Genomic DNA, 22,155 nt, shown 5'->3' with positions numbered 1-22,155 from the left:
CATAACTGAAATGTGTAGCTTAAAAAAAACAAAAACCCGACAAAATGACTCCTACTAACATTTTTCATAATCTTTTTTCTTAACCTCAGAGATATTTCATAGGAAATAAATATCTCTCACAGTAAAACTTGTCAGTAATTCATTTAGCTTCTTTTCTTCTGTTAAATAAAGAAAAGTGAAAGTACTTTTTAAAAAAATTTCAGAAGAGCAGTTACAGTAGGATCCTATCTACTGGTGTACCTTATTTCATAATACGTGAGACAGTAGCTCTTGTCAGATGCACCACTAAGAAAGAAAATCACTGCCAATTTAACTAGGATGCAATGCACGGATGCCATGGACTAGAAGATACATACCAATTTCAAAGATTTTTGATCTCGAAAATAAAAAAAGAAGGATGACTCAGAATCAATAAAATGTATCTCCATCCATCCATATGCAAATAAAATGGTTGCTAAATAAGGTCACCTACATTTAGTAATAGCTATTTCTCAGAGGGTTTGGAGTCATTTTAAAACTTCTATCTTTTCTACATTAAAAAAGTTCTGTATAGTGAAGATGCATTTACAAAAACAAATGAATGATTTTTATTCAAAATAAAAAATGATTGGAAGTAAATGTGCCAAGGTGTCAACAGTAGATATCTCTGGGTGTGGTGATGACAGCTGACATTTCTTCTTTGTTCATTTCTGTATTCTAAAGCAATTCTGAAAATTGAAAAACTAAACAAAGGAAGCCAAAAAACCCATAAAAATAGGGATGAATGTCCTTAGATGAAAAGAATTTATGGCAGGACCAAGCATTCCTGCTTTGCCCCGATTTTCACATGGAAGTCCTATGTCCCAGGATGCCTTGCCGCCCTGCCTACCTTCTTGTTCAAATCAGTGGTTGAAGGTGCTTTGGATTTCATTCCAGAGCAGAGGTATTCCATTTTTCTAGGGTGCCTCAGAATCACCCTAAGGAACTTGTTAAACAAGCAGATTCCTGCACTCTACCTCTAGAGATTCTGATCCAGATTCTGAGGGGGAGCTCAGGAGACTACATTTAAGCACCCGAGGAAATTCCTGTCAGGCCTCACAGCCGCAGGGCTCCTTCAGCATGTCTTCTTGTCATCTTTCTCCTTTTCTCTCCCTAACCAGTATCATCTGAAACCTTCCCCAAGCTTCTGTGTCCCCCAGGAGGGCACTGTGGCCTCTCGCCCACCACACATAGCCCTGGAGGGCTGCCACCTCACCAAGGTCACAACAAAAAACACACGGTCAGAGGAACCCAAAGGATCCGATTCCCTCCTGTCAGGAAAAGGCTAGTAGCTCAACTCAGACCCAAACTCAAGTCCAAGGGGGCACTGACTCCCCTAAACAAAGTTAAAACTTGTAAAACATCCAGGAATGGAAAAAACCCTTCCATTATACGGAAGTGACACACAGATCTCTCCAGTTCTTCCCCGTTCCTCGCCCAGGTTCTACCACATTCGAACACCATCTACAGCAAATATGCTGGAAATTTTTAAAAGATCGATTACCCTGTCCTACACATTACTTTCCATATGAACATAAGTCTGAAGTGTTAATTCTCTCTCCTGGACATAATTCCAAAGAAAATAGGTTTCCTCAGTGTAGCTATTTGGTTCAATTACTGATTTCTAAAATCTGGTGTATTACTTTATGTCGGCTGTTTTTCATTAATATGTGCGCCCAGCTCCCATTTTCCATGGCTCTTAGCCAAGAGCGTCTCAGACTTTCATGCGCATGAGAACCCCTTGGGATCTTGTAAAAACACAGATCTGTAGATGTGCAATCAGGAGATCTGGGGTGGGTCCTGGGAGTCTGCATTTTGAACAAGCTCCCAGGTGATACCCAGGTTTCTGGTTCCTAGACCACAAACGAGTAGCTAGGACACTTGACAGGTGGGAGTTTGGTTCCTAAGTCTGTTTTTGCCTATAATAAAGTAAAAGAAAATGAGCATTTGGTCTCTCACAGGGCTTAAACAATTGTGCTACTTTTCCCTTGAGATTTGCAGGAAATCTGTAGTGTACCCACACCTCTGGGTGGGAGTGAGTCAGCAAGTTATAAAGCCAAATTCCTTTTCATTGTAAATTCTTATATCTGCTTTTTACTTAACTGTAAACTATCAAAATTAACTTCTAAGCAGAAGATTGAGAGATTACAAAAAAAAAAAGCCCATGTGAAGGATGGGAAGTATTTTAAGAAGTCAAGAAAATGATTTTAATTATAAAAATGAGTAGAGGTTTAACGTGAGAAAATGCAAGTTGGCTAGTTTTGCAAGGGTGACTTTTTATTAAATCAGAAAACTGTTGTCAGCTGCAGGAATGAATCTTTTAACTTCAGGGGAAACAAGGAAATTAAAAGGGGCAGCTGTGATAACGTCTTTACAGTTTTGACTTCAAGGGAGCACAAAGTTAGAAGGGTGAATACCAAAGAATGATTTTACATTTAGCTATCCAAGATCCAGAGTGAAATAATGTGTCTGTGTTATGATTATCAAGCTCCCAAACACAGAGGAGAAGAAAAGTAAAGACCACTGAGACAAAATTCAAAAAAGTTCCAATGTCCTATTATGCCCAGCATAGAGAAAAAGACAGGGAGAATGTACAGCAAAAAGGCCAGTGGCAATTGCCTCTGAACGGTGGGAGTATGTTCATCTTGGCTTGTTTTATTTTGACAGTTTCAACAATGATAATGTACTAATTTTATAATAAAAAATAATTTAAAAATTTTAAATGGTCATGTTGAATTAGGAAGGAAGGAAGGAAGGAAGGAAAACAGATTGATACAGATGGCTTCTCCCTTGAAGGAAAATTTCTTTCAAATGGCAATTCCTTTACATATTTCTTTTAATTATGCCCCACACAATTCTTTCCTCTTTTTGTCCTGGGATCATATTAATATTAAGGCTGTGATTATACTTGAAAGTGTTAAATGGCATTTGAGTCATTAGAATCTAAATTCCCAATCATTCCTCTGTAATCATATTTTCTATTTCACATATAGCAACTGACATGTATAAACTTGACAATGCTTCAAGGACAGAACTCAAGGTCCTTTCCCTTCCTATCAGAATCCACAACGTGCCAGCCATGACAGTCCCATGTTCTCTCTCCGAGAGGCACTGGCCAGCTGTCGTGCCTGTAGGCTCTCCAGAGGGCCGAGTTCTCCCTGGATTGCTGTGACCGTGCTATGGCCTCAGTGGCTGATACTGCACAATGCAGGACATGCTACACTGAAAGGAAGAAACATGCTGAGAAAGACTGCAAAATCACCAGCATCAGAAACAGCTTGGCCACGTACCTTTAGGATGGTGATATTCCAGGTAAAGCTCTCCACTGCTTTTTGTAGTTTTCGTTCCTTCAAACCTTCCTTGGTGCCGATGCTGTGCAAATGTTCATGGAATTCCATGGCTGAAAGAAACAGAGTAGTTTACTTACTTCCCCATCCAACCAGTGGGGAGGAGCTGGCAACACTTATTTTTCCAATCTCTAGTGAAAGAATTCCGATCCCCAGTGGATTTTCATAAACGTGCCTATTTAAGAATGTGATCATTGGGTCGTCTGGGTGGCTCAGTTGGTTAAACGTCTGGCTCTTGATCTCAGCTCAGGTCATGATCTCAAGGTTCTTGAGTTCGAGCCCCACATCAGGCTCTGTGCTGATGGTGCAGAGCCTGCTTGGGATCCTCTCTCTCCCTCTCTCTGCCCCTCCCCTGCTTGTGTTCTCTCTTTCTCTAAATGAAATATAAATAAACAAAAAAAGATTAAAAAAAAAAAGGAATGTGATAGAAGGGAAACACTGAAAAAAACTCATGGTCTTAAACAAGGCAGAAGGCATCTTAGAGGTCAGCAACAGTCATTCTTCATGGTTTCGAAGGGGGAATGGGGCACATGTGATTATTCTCAGTCCTATTTTAGAGATGAGGAATCAGAGGTTTAGCAAAGGTGAGAGATGGAAGGCTGTGGAGGTAGCAAGAGGGAGAGCACCAGAGCCCAGGTATTTGGAGCCTCAGAGTGCAGATTTAAGCTCTGCTGAGGACACAAAGTTGGCAGCCGGAGATGAAATGAATACAAAGTAATGTATTTCCGTCAACAGTGAGTCAATCTGAGGTCAGTTACCAAGCCTATTGTAAAAGGGAGAAGATGGGGAGAAAGACCCTGACCTCTAACTCTACATTTACATTATGACTCTTTAACATAATTGACATAATCAAATGAATACTCCCTACTGTCATTCAAAATAGTGTCAGAGGCTCCCTATGCAGCAACAATGCAATAATGCAGGAATAGCAATGACGGTGTCTTTGCTGGCTTAATATCATTACAACTCACGGAATTTTACATAGTAATCTGCAGTCAATTATCCCACCTCTGGCCAATGGGGACCCTTCAGACTGGTACCTATGTCCTTTTGAAATGACTAATTAGCCTTTTGGCACAAGATGTTCTAGACTTTACCAAATACATTTTCCACCCCAGACCTAGAGCCAGGCATTTCTCCAAGGACCTCCAGATACTTTTAGTTGGAATGATCCTTAAAGACCACAATCTGGGTAGTAGGAGTGCCCATTTTTACTGAGTTTTCATTGTTTTCTAGGTCTTTTCATTGGACTGATCTCCAACACCTTTTTTTTTTTTTAAAAAGAGGGAAGAATAAGATCCTGCTAATACTTCTAATTCAAATATAAGTGTATGAGGTTTTTACATATTTTTAAAAATTTGATGCTTATGTTGTATCTCCTAGGTGGAAAACCCTAATTGCTAACCACATCAACAGAACTCTTAACAGTATTAACAGTAAAACCAGCATTTGCTGGGGGAGGGGTCCTCAGGGAGTACCTCATTGAGAATGTACAGTAAGAATATTGTGTTCTAAGGTTAGTCAGAATAATTCTTTTTTCCACGTCGTTATGTGACTAACAAACTCGAGTTAGGTTCATTTGGCTTTTGTATTTTTCATTCTCTGTGTGTGTGGTGGGGCAGTGCTTTTTTGGATGTAATTTGTTTTATGATTACGTCAAACCTACATGATTCCAGGCGTGCCTCGGTGGCTTAGTCAGTTAAGCATCCAACTCTTGACTTCAGCTCAGGTCATGATCTCATGGTTTGTGAATTTGAGCCCTGCATCAGTCTCACTGCTGTCAGTGCAGAGCCTGCTTTGGTTCCTCTGTCTCCCTCTCTCTGTCCCTCCCCTGCTCACTCGCAGGCACTCCCTCTCTCAAAAATAAATAAACATTAATAAAAATTAAAAAGACTACATGATTCCAAAGCCAAACCTCGTATCAAAGAGCTCAGGTAAGTCTTGCTTCCTTCTGGTGTCCTGTACCCTGACCCCTCCCTCCCCCTCCACATTTTTTGGTAGTTTTTAATATACCCTTCTCCTGTCATTGTTCCCCTTGAAAATACAAGCAACTGTGTACACGTATCCACGGCCTTTCCTTTCTTGCACAAGAAATTTCTGTACTTGGTTTTGTTTTCTGTACACTGTTCAGAAGGACACTGTTCTACATCTTGGTTTTTGTTTTTTTCCTCATGTAAGTACAGAGTGGAGATCACTCTGTGTCCATGAGTACAGCTCATCTTCACTCTTTTTTCTTAACAGCTACGTGGACTCCTTGAGGGGATGAACCAGCATTTACTTCACCAGTCCCCTACTGCCAGACATTGGGTTGTTTTGAAAGCATTTGTTGTTACAAACGATGTGGAGGAGCAGTCATAATCTGTACAAGGCATTTCCTCTGTTCCTTTGTGCATGGTTACTGTTCAGTTGGGCATTCCAATTGCTAACACCCTTCCTATGCAACACCATTTCAAAGAACTCTTTATACTGTGATTGACAGCAACTTTATTTCTTAGTGTCTTTAAACAGGAAGCAAAAGCTGACACATAGGATAAATACGGTAAGCAGCCAATTTTTTATTAGTCTTTTTTCTTTTTGTCCCCCTCACCGAATAGGAACAACAGCTGTAATTCCTATCCTGCTAATAAGGCTTAAGAACATAACTGGTTTCAAGAAAGAACAGTAAAATTCATTACATCGTCTAGGAAACTACCACACTGACCTCTCTCCTTTTCTCCAACTTCTCTTTGCCATGATGGTACCTGAGAACATCCCGACTTGATTAACTAAACCCCCTCCACGATAATGCTGGTGACCTGGCTCACACAGCAGGCTGCATCCCCTATACCTAATTCTGACTTCTACTGAATGTGCTTGGCGGAACATGCTGCAAAAAACAAACAAAAAACACAAAAAAGCAACCATGAATAGGATACAATCTTGTTCTAAAACCCAGGATTTTTGCTAGAGCATTTAACTGTGCCCGCATGTTTTTCTTTCTCCCTGGGACACCCCTTGGGGAGTGCGATGATGACTACCACCCACTTCTTAGAACATGGCCAGGTGAAGCCTGAGCAGTGAGACCTTGATGTGCTGGCTTTTCCGCTAATATTTAATACTGGACTTTGTCAAGACCTAGATTTTAGGACATGAGTCATCAATACTCGTCATGTTTCTAGACTAGCCTTCAGGAGGCACTAGAGCCTTATAAGCATCACTGAGGCATGGCAGAGAGAATTCATGACTGGAATGCGGGAAAGAGAAGAGACACAACAGAAGTGATGAGGGAGCAACTCTCTGTAAACAAGAAGGTAAGGGAATGCTGAGCTTAGACAAACGTCTACCCTAACTTCTAAGAAGGTTTCTGAAGGTTCAGAAGAATGCAGGGCCAGAGACAGTAAAAGCATAGGCTGTCTTGAGAAGGACTGAGGACTCAAGGAAGAAACAGTCAAAATAATAAAAGATGATACTGATAAGGAAGAAACAGGGAAACATTTACAGAACTAAAGGTAGTTAAATACATGCCTGCTGTCTAAAAAGTTCATATTTCATTGAAAAGTGAGACTATACAGTTCCCTCTTATCTCTCCCCTCTGGAAATATCAACAGTCCAATAAAAGTCCATAAGGAACTATATTAGTAATGAAGTTCTTTTAAAAATGTGCACAAGAAAGGTGATTAAGTTGAAACTGGAAAAATTATGTTAAAAATATAAAACCTGGCAAAAAGAAAAAATATATATACAAAACTTGAAGCTTTAAAAAGCGACCAAGATTATCAGTCCCACTGTTACTTATTTCATTATTTGAAATATTGATTCATTATATATTTGCCTGCATCACACAATGGTTTCTTTAAAAAGTCTTCTGATATTCATAACTTATAGACTGATCTTTGCAAACATTCTGCTAATCCACTGATTCAAAGCATATGTTGATTTTATTTAAGGAAATCAAAGGATTCTGACCTTGGCCCATACAACATGACTGTACCCTTCACTGCTTCCCTGTGACGTGCAAAGCCCAGAGCACGGACTAAGGGCACACAACTGAGAGAAACAAAAGGCATCCGTCCAGGTGCTTTACGAACATTATATAGGAAACTTGGAGAGAGGCTATATAGCACTTTCCTAAGGAAATGGGAAAGAAGAATTTGAATACTGGTTTGTCTTCCAACTACCATGAGTTATTTCCAATCAAGAGTCCCTACTCTTGACATGAGCTCAGGCTACGGTTACGTGTACCCAATAATTACTCCGTGAGGTAGAGCACTGTAAGGGCTGATGCACATGCACTGACCTAGTTCTAAGAGAATACAGAGGGAGAGCAAATGAGATTATGCATTTGAAGTGGGTCAGTCCATATATAACAAGGAAATCTAATTATATTAGATGCAAACTGCATTTATTCCCTTGATATTAAATTATCAGGAAATCTATTTTAACATGTCACAGGAGGTCTTTTAGTTCTTTACATCAACATTGAGTATAAAGAACTTGTCTGGGTTAGATGTTAAGTAACTTTCTCCCTATTTTCCAAATTATTTTCAGCAAAGAAACATTAGCCCAATGACAAAGTTTCTTATTGAGAAACATAAAAGCACTATCTCTTCTCCATCTGGAAGTTGTACCATTCTGTCTAAAGAGCAGAGTGAGACTTAAAGTCATCGATGAAAATCAAATAAGCCAAACTTTTAAGACTAATTTACCACCTCTCCACTCCCGCCCCCAACCCCAACCCCCACAAGGAAGTCAAGTTGTTTTCGTTTTAAAACTCTTTTTCTAGAGGCGCCTGGGTGGCTCAGTCAGTTAAACCTCTGACTTTGGCTCAGGTCATGATCTCACGGTTTGTGGGTTCAGCCTGCGTCAGACTCTGTGCTGACAGCTCAGAGCCTGGAGCCTGCTTCGGATTCTGTGTCTCCCTCCCTCTCTGCCTCTCTCTCTCTCTCTCTCTCTCTCAAAAATGGACAAATATTTTAAAAAAGTAAAACTCCTTTTCTTTAATTATAGTTTGAGGGGAGTTGGGGTAGGAGCTAGAGGCAGGTGGTGGAGATTGGGAGCTCCCACTATGGGAGTGAAGACAGGATGTTAAGGAGGCATGGAGAAGAGCCCTGGGTAGGCAAAGAGCTGGTGTGTATGTGTGACTGCAGTTGGATGGAGCCGGGCAGAGGACACTTTCACAGTAATCTGGAGAATGGGCGGCCTCCATTATTAGAGAGACTGTGATGAGAGGTAGAGGGGATTCTGTAAGAGAATCTCAGGGCAGTCTTCACAGAGCAGTCACGTACATGCTAGGGAGCGGGTCCCAAACTTCAGTACAAGGCAGTCACCGGAGGTGCGTGTTTAATGCAGAGTCTTGGGGCGCCTGGGTGGCTCAGTCGGTTAAGTGGCCGACTTCGGCTCAGGTCACGATCTCGTGGTCCGTGAGTTCGAGCCCCGCGTCGGGCTCTGGGCTGATGGCTCAGAGCCTGGAGCCTGCTTCGGATTCTGTGTCTCCCTCTCTCTGACCCTCCCCCGTTCATGCTCTGTCTCTCCCTGTCTCAAAAATAAATAAAACGTTAAAAAAATTTTTTTAAAAGTAAATAAATAAAACGCAGAGTCTCTGCATCTCCCCCAGGATCCTAGTCAGAAGGTCTGGGGTAGGCCCAGACCCAGACGTTCTTAGCAAGTACCCCAGAAGATTTCCATGCAAGAGGGCTGGCGATGGGGCATCTGGGTGGCTCAGTGGGTTGAGTGTCCATCTCGTGATTTTGGCTCCGGTCGTGATCTCACGGTTCGAGAGTTTAAGCCCTGCTTTTGGCTCTGGGTTGACAGCATGGAGCCTGCTTGAGATCCTCTCTCTCTGCCCTTCCCCCACTTGCACGCATGCACTCTCTCTCTCTCTCTCTCTCTCTCAAAATAAATAAGGAAACGTTTTTTAAAAATTGAAATTTAAATAAAAAAAAAAAAGAAGAGGGCTGGAGATCACTGCAAGGAAAATCAGGTTCGGAGGAGAGGGAGATGACACTGAGACTCTGCAGGTCATGAGGAAGACAGACACACGTGCAGCAGGTGTTCGAGGGCATTTCAGAAAACTTAACAACTGTGATACTGCTGACTCCATCTATCCTGAAGGAAGGAAGAGGGGGAGGGAGGGCGGAGGGCACATGAGAGATGTGGCAGGCACCACAGTCAAGACTCTCCCTTTTTTTTTCTTCTTTTTTTAACGACTGGTCCAGCCATTTTTTTTTTTTTTTGTAATGACTGCATATAAAAGGTCTCATCATTTTAGATAATGGAAGTAATTCTTGAGGCTCCAAGTAACAACACTAATCGGTCAGAGAATAACATTTATTGATTACAAACCAAGTGTAGGTCATTTGACTATATGCTGCGTTGAGCCCTATTAAAACCCATTACTTAAATCTGTAAACCCATTACTGATCGTTCTGTAAAAAACTACAGATTTCTACAAATATGTGGAGTAAACTGAGGGAAGGGAACTAGTGCTTATATTGTCAACTCATTGATAGCTCTTTCATAAAGAAGTGTTGACAGTTTTGTTCTGGAACACAATGGCTGAGTTCAGCTGCATCACTATAGCAAAAGGGACAACGGCATCAAAATGATGTGAGAACACCTAACAATCGTTGCTTTGTAAATCAATGCCAAAATAAAGTCTGTAGGAACACCATCAGGGTAGGATTTCTGTACTAGGAAACACACCCTGGGCACAGGAGATTTAGTAGGCATATCAGGTCTACGTATTAGATTGTAAAATTTTACAGAACAAGTTACAAACAACTGGTAATTTAAGACTAGATTGTTTAATCTTACAAAATAAACTAAAAATACAAAAAATCAAAGAAATTAAAATTTCCAAAAACATGAGGAAGTCCATTCTGTGTTCTCACTTAAGCGACTGGATAGTAAATGAGAAGATAATAGATACGTCCCACAGGAGAGCTGACTGCCCTCAAACCTACTATAAAATTGTGAACGATTACACTGGAAAGTTACGTAACAAGGTGGACAGGGAGTCCTTCATCATCTCCTGTTCTTTATCTCGGCTAGCCTTAGTATTCTAAATGAAGTAATAAGAACGCTGGACTCTGGTCAGAGAGAGGCTATCTGCTCAACTGTGCTCCACAGACATGTACCAGACAGAGCCCGGGACGCAGAACATGCCAGCAGCCAGCGCAGCTCAACTGCATCCGAGGGTGCGGGCTGGGTCTCAGGCTGTCTGCACCAACTATGACCTTGTTTGGAAACAAGACCTGGCCACTTCCCGTAGCTGTTCTACCTACAGAGTTTACTTCTATGTCCTGCCTTATTAACTACACTATTAGCCAAACTGACATGCAATTATACAAAGTAAACAGTCAATATATTTGTATGTTCCTTGTTTACCAATTAGCAGTGTCTTTTATCTGCCTGTCCATATTACTGGTATTTTAGAGTGAAAGTCCCTCCACTCTGGGGAGGGCACTGCTCATTTACATAGATGGAGTGCTTAGAAGCAGCCCTCACAGCAGGCTTTTGGCTTCAGTGGAGAAGCCTTCATGATTTCTTAGAAAGGATAAGAAGATGTATGAGAACCACCCAAACCAGCTTCAGCTGTCATTCCCTCAGGAGACACCACCACTGAGGGCTATCCCCATGCACAGCCCTATCTGGGCTGGGGGGAGATGTGCCCCAAGCCGGCTTTCTGTGGAAACTGTGCCTTTACCTGGGGCATTAGGGGCTGAAATAGAGGGCTTTCCAGCTCCAAAACACAGTATGTCTCATTGATGAACTGTAGGTAAAACAAAACAAACAAACAAACAAAAAACAAAAACAAAACTGTAGCTTCTGAAAATAATTGGAATTTTATTGATCCTGAAAAAATTTCTTTTGTGACTATCTGCAAAATCAATATTTGGAGGTTTCTAATCTGCAGATTTAAGACAAGAGAGTTTGCGGATTTAAGACCAGAGAGTTCTAATAATCTTACAAAACACGGCCCTCAGCTTCTGCGGCCTGAGCATTGCTGGTGGACTTAGCTCCCAGGCAGGCACAGGTCACAGGTTCTTGATTGCCTCGCTACCGCTGCTTAGTGACAAGAATTCCCACTGTGAAAACAATCTTCAGGTTCAAAAACAGAAACAAGGCCGATAATAATGAGGGAATAAGAAGTGGCCTTGTTTTGTTTTGTTTTGCTTTGTTTTGTTTTGGGAGCAAATTGTATTTCTCTGTATGTTTCCAGTATTTGCCAAATACTCTGCCACCGTTTTTATCATCAATTTGCATATTTTAGACCCATGTGTAGTTGTTCACATTATCTTGTATTTTTTCAATTAGTAATGTCCCATTTACTCATCTGATTTATACTAAATGGCATCACAAAAGCCTCAAAGAAAGCATGGTCTGGCTAACATTTACAACATGTGGGGCACCTATTAAGGTAGGGGAAGGAGACCGGGTTTCTTGATTCTACCAGGATGTTGCCACCCAAGCAAGACAAGAGGTAACAGTTAATTCTGGCCAAAGGAAGGAGAATCTTTCTAAGTTTTAGTCAACTTCACTTGAAAACCAATACTACCTAGGTAAATCGCCCTTTGAAAAGTATGACACGCTACACAACTGCAATGGGCTACATTATTTAACAGTCAAAATACACGGTGTGTTTAAAGGCAGTAAAGTTTGAAGGCTGTGAGCATATGTTACACAAATCCAGTGAAGTACATGGAAACACAGACCAATGCCTAGGGGACATGATGTCCAGAGAGCATCAAATGGTCGTATCTCATGCACAGACCTGGCTGGCCTGCTGTGACTGCTCTTTTGCCAAGAGGATTGTCTTTAAGCCTTGGCTACTCTGTGCCAAAGAACCTGCAATTAGGTTCCAGACTCCATGACCTCAAGTTTCTGTTCCCACAGAAAAGATGTGAGTTATTTTTCTTTAGGAATGTTAACCAAGAAGAAAATCTGCTCAAATTCCTTGGTGGTAATGAACTTGAGAATTTAGGAAATGAATAGTTGGTCATCAAACAGCAGAGGAAGAACAAATGGAAACCCATAAATTTCTATGAGAATTTAGTTTGGTTCTGATCTAAGGGAATGGAAGACAAAGGCCATGTGCACAAAGAACAGGGCCATGCATCCATGGTGGGGACTGCACAAATCATTTAATCCTTCAATTAAATCCTAAAATTTAATATTCAATTTTCAAAATTGGTATGCCCGCACAAATTATATGATTTGTTTTTTACATAAAGAACTACATTTTGGAAAGCTGTCACTTCTTCCCATGTCATCTCTTGAAAATATAAACAGCTAATGTATTTTTTTTTATTTGTAGCTATTGGTTTCACATAATTTTCCAATTATTATTACAAAATACCTTACAACCTAAATATTTTAAAGACTTTCTTTTTGGAGGGGCTTAAAGCTTAATGACCAAAAATAAAATGTAAAGCTGACAGATTAAGTATCATGTTTTGTGAAAATGAATAACGATAAATTTTCCAGGATGATATAATTAAATTAACTAAGCACATTAGTACAACTGCAAAGAATGGAATATTGTGGAACTTGTTACTGAGTTTCCTGCCCACCACAGATGAACATAGATGAAAACCAAACAGCCATAAAAATAAAATTAACATTAAAAAAAATATGATATATGCAAGAAATATAAAGATATGAAGAAAGAGGCTTTTGCTCAGAAAGAAAAGGAGACTTGGTCAAAAACATGGCATCATTTCCTGTTCGATCTAAGTGAACGCCATTTCTTCTTGCCAAACAGAAAGCAGAATGACCTTTCAAACATTCTGGTTGGGATTTTCTCTACCAATCTAAATGATATGAATCTAAAATACACCATGTAGCACAAGGCTAAATATTTTTAGAAATGAATGTAATTTTAAAAAATGCTCATAAGAGAGACATATTGATCTTAAGCTTATATAAAGATTAGTTTTTTCAACCAAAAATTTATTTGCTGCCCTAAAATGCTCTTTTATCACAAACGTATCCAGTGCAAAAATATTTTTCATATGTTGAAAATAGAAACCAGCCACAAGCAAAGGGTAAAATCTGCCCAACGGTGACAAAAGAAATATGTATTTATATTTTATTTCAAATTTCCCAAATCGGGTGTAGTGAGATATTTTCTGGAAGATGGAATCCCATATTACACAGGTCCCATTTGGGACCTCATTCAAGACAATGATTTATCAACAGTATTAAAAGTACCTTAACATAACACAGTCTGCACGTGTCTTGTGGCACAACATCAGAGTATCTTGAAAACAAAATACAGTTATCGGATTATTTTTCCAACTAATTTGCATACAGCACCTGTTAAAAATCACAGCCTTTGTAAACTATACGCTCTGTCCCAAAATCCCAGGGGTCTGAGGTTTGTATGCGCTGCTGACACGTGGGCGTTTACACCATAATCCCCATGGAGACACGGAAATGCCTAATTATTTTTCATACAGTTCCAGTTGGTAGTCTCTTTTTCTTGGCCTTCTTTCCAATCTTGGCATTAACAAAAGCCAAATTATTTTAAGATGGATTTTTGAGCTGTTAAATCCCGTTCCACATGAGGTGGAAGAGATAAACCAGGTCTCTTAAATATATCCATGAAACCCAGATGGATGACAAGATCCCGGAATGCCAAATCCACAGCAGTACAATTTGTGAATGGATTGCATGAGGGAGGTTTTCCTTCCTCTGCCAGCATGCTCCATCTGGGTAAATCGAGGTGAGAGGAAGTTGCATAACTTTCAGTCCTTTGTGGAATGCAAGTGCCATGCCACCATCCTAAACACATGGCCACATGATGCACTTGGGGTGGGGTCACAGGAGCCAGGATGTAGACCCTCCCCATTTCATTTCGCTGAGGTGTAAAAAGGCCTCTTCATCCCCGTCAAGCTCAAAGATTAGTTTCTTTTTCTTTCTTTCTTTCTTTCTTTCTTTCTTTCTTTCTTTCTTTCTTTCCTTTTCTTTTCTTTTCTTTCTTTCTTTTTTTTTTTTTTTTTATACCTAGGACATCTTTGTCTGGATTGCCACTCTAAGTTGGATCCTTCCCCTCTACCACAGTTTGGCACAATCACCATAACACATCAGGCCTCGTCACAGGGACAGCCCTGCCTCCCTTGCTTTTTATATCTCTTCTTAGCTAAATTTTTGAATAAATAATATAGTCATATGGCTCAGCAATTTAAAAAGTATAAACTCATATACAGAGAATTATGTTTTCTTTCCCCACCCCCCAGTCTCCTTGTTCCCCTCCCACCAGGCAAGTGCTGTTACCCGACCTTAGGTATCCACCCAGACAGAGTGATGCACTCACAAGCACACAGAACCCTATTCTTCTACCCGGCCCTTTAAAACAAATATTAGCAAATAGCACAGTTTGCCTTCCCTTTGAAAACAATGTACATGATATATATATTTAACCTATATGTATATATAAGATCTTCCTTATATACGTGTATATATGTAGTGTGTGTGTGTGTGTGTGTGTGTGTGTGTGTGTGTGTGGAGGTGAATGTACATACACAAGCTTATATTTTTTTTCTACTTTCTTATGGTAGCATAATGTTCCATTTTATGGATCTATCAGAATGTATTAAACAAGGGCCTCCTACTGAATGCTTAGGGTATAACATTTAGCTTGATTTCAGTATTGCAAAGAAAATTATTTACATATTGTCCTTCCCCACGTAGGTGACCATATCTGTAGAATAAACTCTGAAAAAATGGAATTGCTGGTTCAAAGTGTACGTACCTTGTAAATCTGAAATTTACTGCCATATGGTCCTCCCTAGGCATGGACCGCACCCCCCCCCCAACATTGTGACAGATATCAGTTTCCCCTATATCCTCACCAATCCATCATGACTCATGTGTGATGTAACTTTGTGGTCTTGGATACAAACATTTGGATCTGATGCATGAAAAGTGGCCATCTCCTTGAAACACCTTATTTACTCATCTTTCAGAAGATCACAGTTCTCTCCTCCTACTGCCTGGCTGCATCCTGACTTGCTGTGCCTGGTCCTCCACACCTCCTCCCTGACATCTAAATATTGGAGGGCCAGGGCTCCGTCTTCTCTATCCACAGTCACTTCTTAGACGATGTCAGTCTCCATGTATAAAAGACCACCTTTGCGCTTATGGATTTCAAACTCACTACTTCCAGTCTAGACCTCTCACCTGAACTTTCCAACTAGGCATATCAAACTTAACATGTCTAAACCAAGTCCCTGACCTTCCCTCTCGAGCCTCTTCTCCCCAGCCCCCTCCACCTCAGTGAAGAGTAATGTTCCCCCTTCAAGCCCCAAATCCTGCAGTCATACTGATTTCCCTTTCTTCCCTAAGCCACAACCCACCTACCATAAATCCTGACATATCCAGATACAGCTGAATATCCAGAATGTAACCATTTCACACCACTTCCACCCCAACCACCACCTGTCAAACCACAACCAGAGGGTGGGCTGGATTGTTGCAAAAGCCTCCTGAATGGTCTTCCAGCCACTGCTATAGCCGCCTTGCCCTGTCCTCAAGTGATCTGCTGCAGCCATTCCACTGCTCAGACCAGGGAAAGACCTCTCATCTCACTGAGAACAAAGCCAGCCCCTGTGTCTGGCCTACTGTTAACTCTGGCTCATTGTTAACGCTGGCTCCTACCCAACCCCCTCCCCGCCCCTCCGTGTCCTGCAGCCACACTGGTCTACTAATTCCTGCTCTGACACATCAGCTCTCACACCCAGGCCTCTGCCTCTGTAGCCCCTCTTTCTGGGAGCATCCCTTTTCCAAATGTTTGGAAGGCTTGCCCTCTACCTCCCATCACGGCTCCATCACAAGTCACTGAGGTCTTCCGGGAGCACTAGATTTACAAGAGCCGCCCTCTGCATACTCTGGGCACTCTGCCTCATTGTTTCCAAAAACACTCACTGCTGCCTGACAGCCAATGTTTTATTTATTTGCTTTTTGTTTATTTTCTGTCTTCCACAACTAGATTTCAGCTTCATGAAGGCAGGGACTTAGACCTTTTGGAACAGGTTTGCACCTTTGATGAATGAGGTTGAACATCTTTTCATTTTGTTTTAGTCTTTTGAATTCTCTTACTGTAAACTGTGTCCATATTCTTTTTGAAGAATATAGGGCCGCTGGCCTTTTTCTTACTGATTTTAGGGGTTCCTTACATATTAGGGAGATGAGCCCTTTCTGATATGTACGGCTAACATTGTTTCTCAGTTCGTAGTTCTTGTTGCAACTTTGCTCCTGATAGTTTCTGCCCTATAGAATTCTTTTCATGCAGTCTATTTACATCAAGTTTTGTTGTTGTTGTTGTTGTTGTCGAATGTTATGTTAAAGTTTCTGGGTTTGTGTTGTTTCCTGCCTGCACCTCCAGCTTCATTTGCTGCTCCCATCTTTGTCACGGCCACGGCCGATGGGCCTTCCTGTGTGTGCTTTTCTCCCTGCCTGAATTCCTGTCCCCACCTGCCTTGTTCCCAGACACATCACTTGCTGGACTCAACTCCTGTTCTATAGAAAGTGTGCTGTGCAGCGGGGCTCTCTTCACACGCCTGTGTCCTGACATTCCACCTGGAGCCCCCCTGGGGGAAGGGAAGTAGGGTCCCAGCTCTTGTCACACTGGGAGTAAGGACCTCATAAATGTCTGGTGAATAAAAGAATTAACAGATAAATGCAGCACTCAATGTTCAGTTCAATTCAACATATGTTTGCGGAGTACCAGGCACCGCTGTTGGCGTTCGTGCTACGTGATGACTAAGCTCCTGCCCTCAAGGAGTTTATATTCGGGTTGTAAGAAAACACAGTAAGTAAACTATATGGTATCAGGAATGCTTTTATGACCTGAGGTTAAAGTAAAACCACCAGTTCTGAATTACAGATTCATAGTCATCTCTCAGGATTTTCAGTATTTCCTCCCAACCCTTTTTTCCTTACAGAACTAGTCCAACAAGTAATGCTTCCATTGGGATGACACTGATTCTATCTGTAAGCCTGACTCCATCCCAAGCTTCAATGCAGTTGCTTCAACAAGTTATTAGCTATTTCCATCTGACCATATACTATGCTCTGAATGTCTGCTTCCCCCTCCAAATTTATACTTTGCAATTCTAATGCTCAGCATGATGGTATTAGGAAATGGAGTTTTGGGGAGGTGCTTAGGTCACGAAGGTGGAGCCTTCATGAATGAGATTAGTGTCTTTATAAAAGGGACCCCAGAGAGTTCCCTAGACCCTCTCACCACGTTGAAGACACAGCAAGAAGGTGCCATCTATGAACCAGGAAGTGGGTGCTCACTCACCACCATATGAAATCTGCTGCCACCATAACCTTAGACTTTCCAGCCTCTAGACTTGGGAGACATAAATTTCTGTCGCTTATAAACTGCCCAGTCTATGATATCTGTTACAACAGCACAAACAGACTAAGACACCATCCTACTGTGATCAGGCTCACCAAACCAGAAACAGACCTTCACAGTCAACTCTCTCCTATGCTGACATTGCAAGCATCCATGTCCCATTGTGGGAAGGGACGTCTGAACATGGAGGGCAAAGGGCAGAGAACAGTCATTCAGAGAGTCACCAAACCTGTCCTAAACTACTTACTACCCCACCACCTATAGCACTTTCCTGAAGTGTTCAAGACACGGACAGAAGTTGAAATAAGGGCTTATAACCATGTACGTTCCGGAAATGTTGAGTGAAACTGGAGGATATTTAGCATGCTGATGTGTACTGAGAATCTCCAAAGGGGAGTAAGTTTTGTTATGAAAATTTGAGGTCCTTTGCCCAGCGAGCATGACCAGCGTTCCTTGAATCAAACTTTGAGAAATGCTGGCCTAGAAAGTCAACCCCAAGTATTTAATTCAGACACAGCTGAATTAAAAGGCTTCCATCATTTGAAGCAACCTGTATTTCCAATCCTAATTTCTCCTGCTTCCTGAAGCAAATATCTTCCTTCAGCCAGGACAATATATGCCATGTGTGCAGAAAGCGCATCTTGATAATGAGGCCTCCTCCACTTTGGCCCACTAAAAAGCCCTGCTCTCCCTACATTGATTCTGCATTCCCTAAGCCCCTAGGTGTAAGCCCAACTCCTTCCCTACCAACGAAACCTTCTGGGCTTACTCCTTTCTTCAAACTTCATTTGTACCTATTAGTTACACCATATGCTTGGTGGTGATTATAACTTTCAATGATAGCAGAGACCTTTAATTGTTTGTTTGTGGTTTTGTTTTTTTTTTTGCATCTTCATAAGTAATTAGCACATCTTGCCATTGAAGACATTCTATAAATGCATAAGTGTGCTTTCCCTCTCATATGTTAACATGTATAACGACATATTTTTGACATGGCACGGACTGACCTGTAATGAAAGAATACAGGTTAATTAAAGTTGCTTTAAATTCCTTATTCTTTTAAAAATTTTTTTTAACATTTATTTATTTTTGATACAGGGAGAGACAGAGCATGAACGGGGGAGGGTCAGAGAGAGAGGGAGACACAGAATCTGAAACAGGTTCCAGGCTCTTAGCTGTCAGCACGGAGCCCGACGCGGGGCTCAAACTCACGGACCATGAGATCATGACCTGAGCCGAAGTCAGACGCTTAACCGACTGAGCCACCCAGGCACCCCAAAATTCCTTATTCTTAAAAGACTTACCTCTAGATATTGTTTACACATTCTTAGAATTCATTTGTTCACTTTTATCTACTACAATCCCTTACTTATATTATATTATAGGACTTGCAGACCACAAAATTTGAGAGCTGGAAAAGCCTCAGAGATCATTTTGGCTGTTTATTTTAGAGCCAAGGATATCTATTAGGGGTAGGGGTAGGGGTGTGTGTGTGTGTGTGTGTGTGTGTGTGTGTGTACATACATATATTATACAAATATATATAAATTTCTGGTATTTGAGAAAGATGATTTATCTGTGGACTTGACTTGAATTGTGGTTCTTCTCAACTTCGAGAAACAAGTGTGACAGAATAATAACAAAAATAGTTGTATGGGAGTGCAGAGCTGAAGCAGCCTGACCCCTCTCCAGCAGACCATCTGCTGAGAGGACCCTGACAGCTCTTATTTAAATAAAAAGTGATGCTTTCAGAGACTGTGAGTGCATAAAGGAAGGAGGGAGGAAGAGGTGACAAGAAAGCACAGCTTTGGGATTTGCTCACAGGAGAGATATTCCAGGAAGGTCAAGCATCCCCCCAAATTTCCTCCCCTTCATTTGTGGGGAAGCTTCCCCAATGAAGGTATGTTAGGAAGGAAAACAATTTGGCTGCCAATCGATCCCATGAGCAAGTGTGCATTTGCGTCTGAGCAGTTCTTCTCCCTTGAGAGCCAAAGAGGCCCAGAGTTGAGCATGAACCCCAAAGGGGGCCTGCTGTGCTCCACCCTCCAAAGAGAGTTTCTGAAAACCTGAATGTGCTCATTCAATTGCAAATTCCTGAGCTCTATCCCCAAAGATTTGATACTGGGGGTGATGCAAAGGAATAGCATTTTAAATAAGCATCCCCAGGAGATTCCGACCACACTTAGGAGAAATACTATTAGTGTGATGGTTGATGCAGGAATCTCAAAATGGAACACGGTGATGGGTACAGGAGATGGAAGGGGTGTGATGATACAGTGGATTTTAGAGACCAGTCACTTATTTTGAGGGTTTTTTTTTTTCTTTTTTTTTTGCCCTGAGTTAGCCTCGTTGTCACCTTTGTGGTCATTCTCTCTACTCTCCCTGATCAGCAATGAAGGTACCTTTCAAGGGAACAAAAGGGCAGGTGGGGCAGACTGGCCTGCTACCAAAGACCCTGCTACTTCTTGGCTTTCCGTGGTTTCACTAACTGTGAGTTAACTAAAGTGCCTGGGGAAGGAAGTTCCCGTTCTTTAAGAAGAGTACAGATGCTGAGGGACTTCTGGGCTCTGACTCCAGGCAGGTCTGTGTCTCACTGCCAGAGAAGTCACTCTTCACCTTCAAAGCTAGGCATTAACTTTCCCCTTTGAAACTCATGCTGATGGGTTGCAATTTAACTATCCTGATGCCACCGGATGGGACTACTTGTTTAAACTTAACTGTAACCAGGCCATTCAAAATGACTAATTAGACAATTGATCTTAGGTCACTGCGTTTTAGAACCCATGGGGCCAGGAGGAAATCATATAATCCAATGTCACTCAGAAGGAGAAAGATGAGGCAGAGAGGGGTAGTGACTAACCTAATATTACACAGCAAGATGTTGAACAGAGGGCACAAGAACACGGATCTCTGGATCCCCAGGGAAGAACCTCTTACTTCTGTCAGACACAGCTGAGAAACATCCTGACATAAATGAAAACAAAAGTTATAGGCTCCCAGATTTCCTTTTGCAAACTTTCTCACACAGAAGTGCTTTCAGAATAAATCTTTAGATGCTTTTATGTTTACTGTGTTGGGCAAGACGCCGATGTGAGTCTTGGACGGAGCAAGTGATGGATGGTGACAGCTTGCTTATCTGGTAACCCCAGCTCCCAAGAACACACTGAGATCCGAGGACTTTGCAAAATAAAAAAGGTCTCTGAGCCATCAAGTCCAGGACATGTTAGGTGGGGCCTGAGGCGCTGCCTGTTCTTTCCACGTGGGAATGTGTCGGGCTCTCACCAGCTTTTAGTGAGACAAATCCATCAAGGTTGGCCACAGGGGAGACACCAACTGCTCAGCAGACTAGAAGCAGCAAGTTAGAAAGGGAAAAAACAAAAAAAAGAGTAGTATACTAATAGGCAGTCGGAGACACAGTACAAATTAGCGGCAGGAAGTGAGAACTGCATGGGAATAGATGGAATAAACCATTAACACTGGAAAGAGATCTGAGCAGGCAGAGCAGGTGTGGGGTCCTCCAGGACACGCAGGCTCCTGGGGGAATTGCCATTAAACCACAAGATAATACCAGATGCTCCTCAACATGACCTTCAGTCATCAAAGTTCAAATTATGTCTGGCAAACCAAATTTAAGGAAGCAGGGATGCACAGAATCTATTATACAAAGTGTTCCATTAAAAGGATTAAAACGAAGGGTAATGAAAGCTTTCATTTATTTGGAAAGTTACCTTATATCCCACTTTACTCAGTAATGAAGCGGCCCTGCCATGCATGCAAATCCCTTAGAGGTTTTAGAAAAGGAGCTTCTATTTAAACAGGTCTGGGGTGGGCTGGGGTGTCTCTCCTTTGGAGCCTGATTCTTCCCTGTCATTCAGAAAGAGGGTAAAAACCGATTCTCCTGCCAGGAGAGGAAGCAGGCTCCGGCCCACCCAGGCACACAGATATTACCTGCGCCCTGGGCCTGCCCAGGACGCCAGAGGTGCCGGCTGGGGTCTTTGGCAGAAACCTCACCTAATCACTCAACACTGTACCCAAGCCTTGTTGAGTGTGGTGGGGACATCCTCAGTCAGGGGTTCCTGTGGCAGCTTCAGGTCCTTGATTCCTTCCTTCCTTTTTTTTTTTTTTTTAATATTTAAATTAAATTTAAATTTATAGTGATTTAATCTTTATCAGAATTATGTCCACAGTTTAAAGAGAAAAATAGTTGTCACCAATTTCCCCTTTTCAGAAGCAGTTGTATTCAGCCCCTATAGCTGAGGTTTTGTTTCCTTTTTTTAGTGTTTATGTCCATATTTCTAAGTAACATGCTTATATTGTCTTGATTTTTTTTTTTTCCTGAGCATTACCTATTTAGTTCCCCAAATGAAGGATGAAAATTTTGCTATTTTCATCTTTCCACTGTCAGGACACACGTAGTCTCCCAGCCATCTGGGGTCTAATTGC

At 41.6% G+C, this 22,155-nt stretch overlaps 1 protein-coding gene across 3 annotated transcripts in view; it reads right to left on the bottom strand.

Moving 5' to 3' along the window:
• PLCL2 (phospholipase C like 2) overlaps positions 1 to 22,155 on the bottom strand; it is a 188,458-nt gene that overhangs the window by 15,354 nt on the left and 150,949 nt on the right. For 2 of the 3 annotated variants that reach the window (XM_015068497.3, XM_053221495.1), the window contains exon 5: positions 3,309 to 3,418. In XM_015068497.3, coding sequence (XP_014923983.2) covers positions 3,309 to 3,418 — 110 coding nt within the window. Of the gene's footprint in view, positions 1 to 3,308; positions 3,419 to 20,572; positions 20,677 to 22,155 lie in introns of those variants that run through there. The other variant, XM_053221494.1, reaches the window with a different exon arrangement.

The sequence above is a fragment of the Acinonyx jubatus genome, chromosome C2, assembly GCF_027475565.1.
Source record: "Acinonyx jubatus isolate Ajub_Pintada_27869175 chromosome C2, VMU_Ajub_asm_v1.0, whole genome shotgun sequence".
In the NCBI taxonomy this organism is placed as follows: Eukaryota; Metazoa; Chordata; class Mammalia; order Carnivora; family Felidae; genus Acinonyx; species Acinonyx jubatus.
Note: the sequence above shows the minus strand (reverse complement) of the source record. Positions and strands in the feature narration are given on the sequence as shown.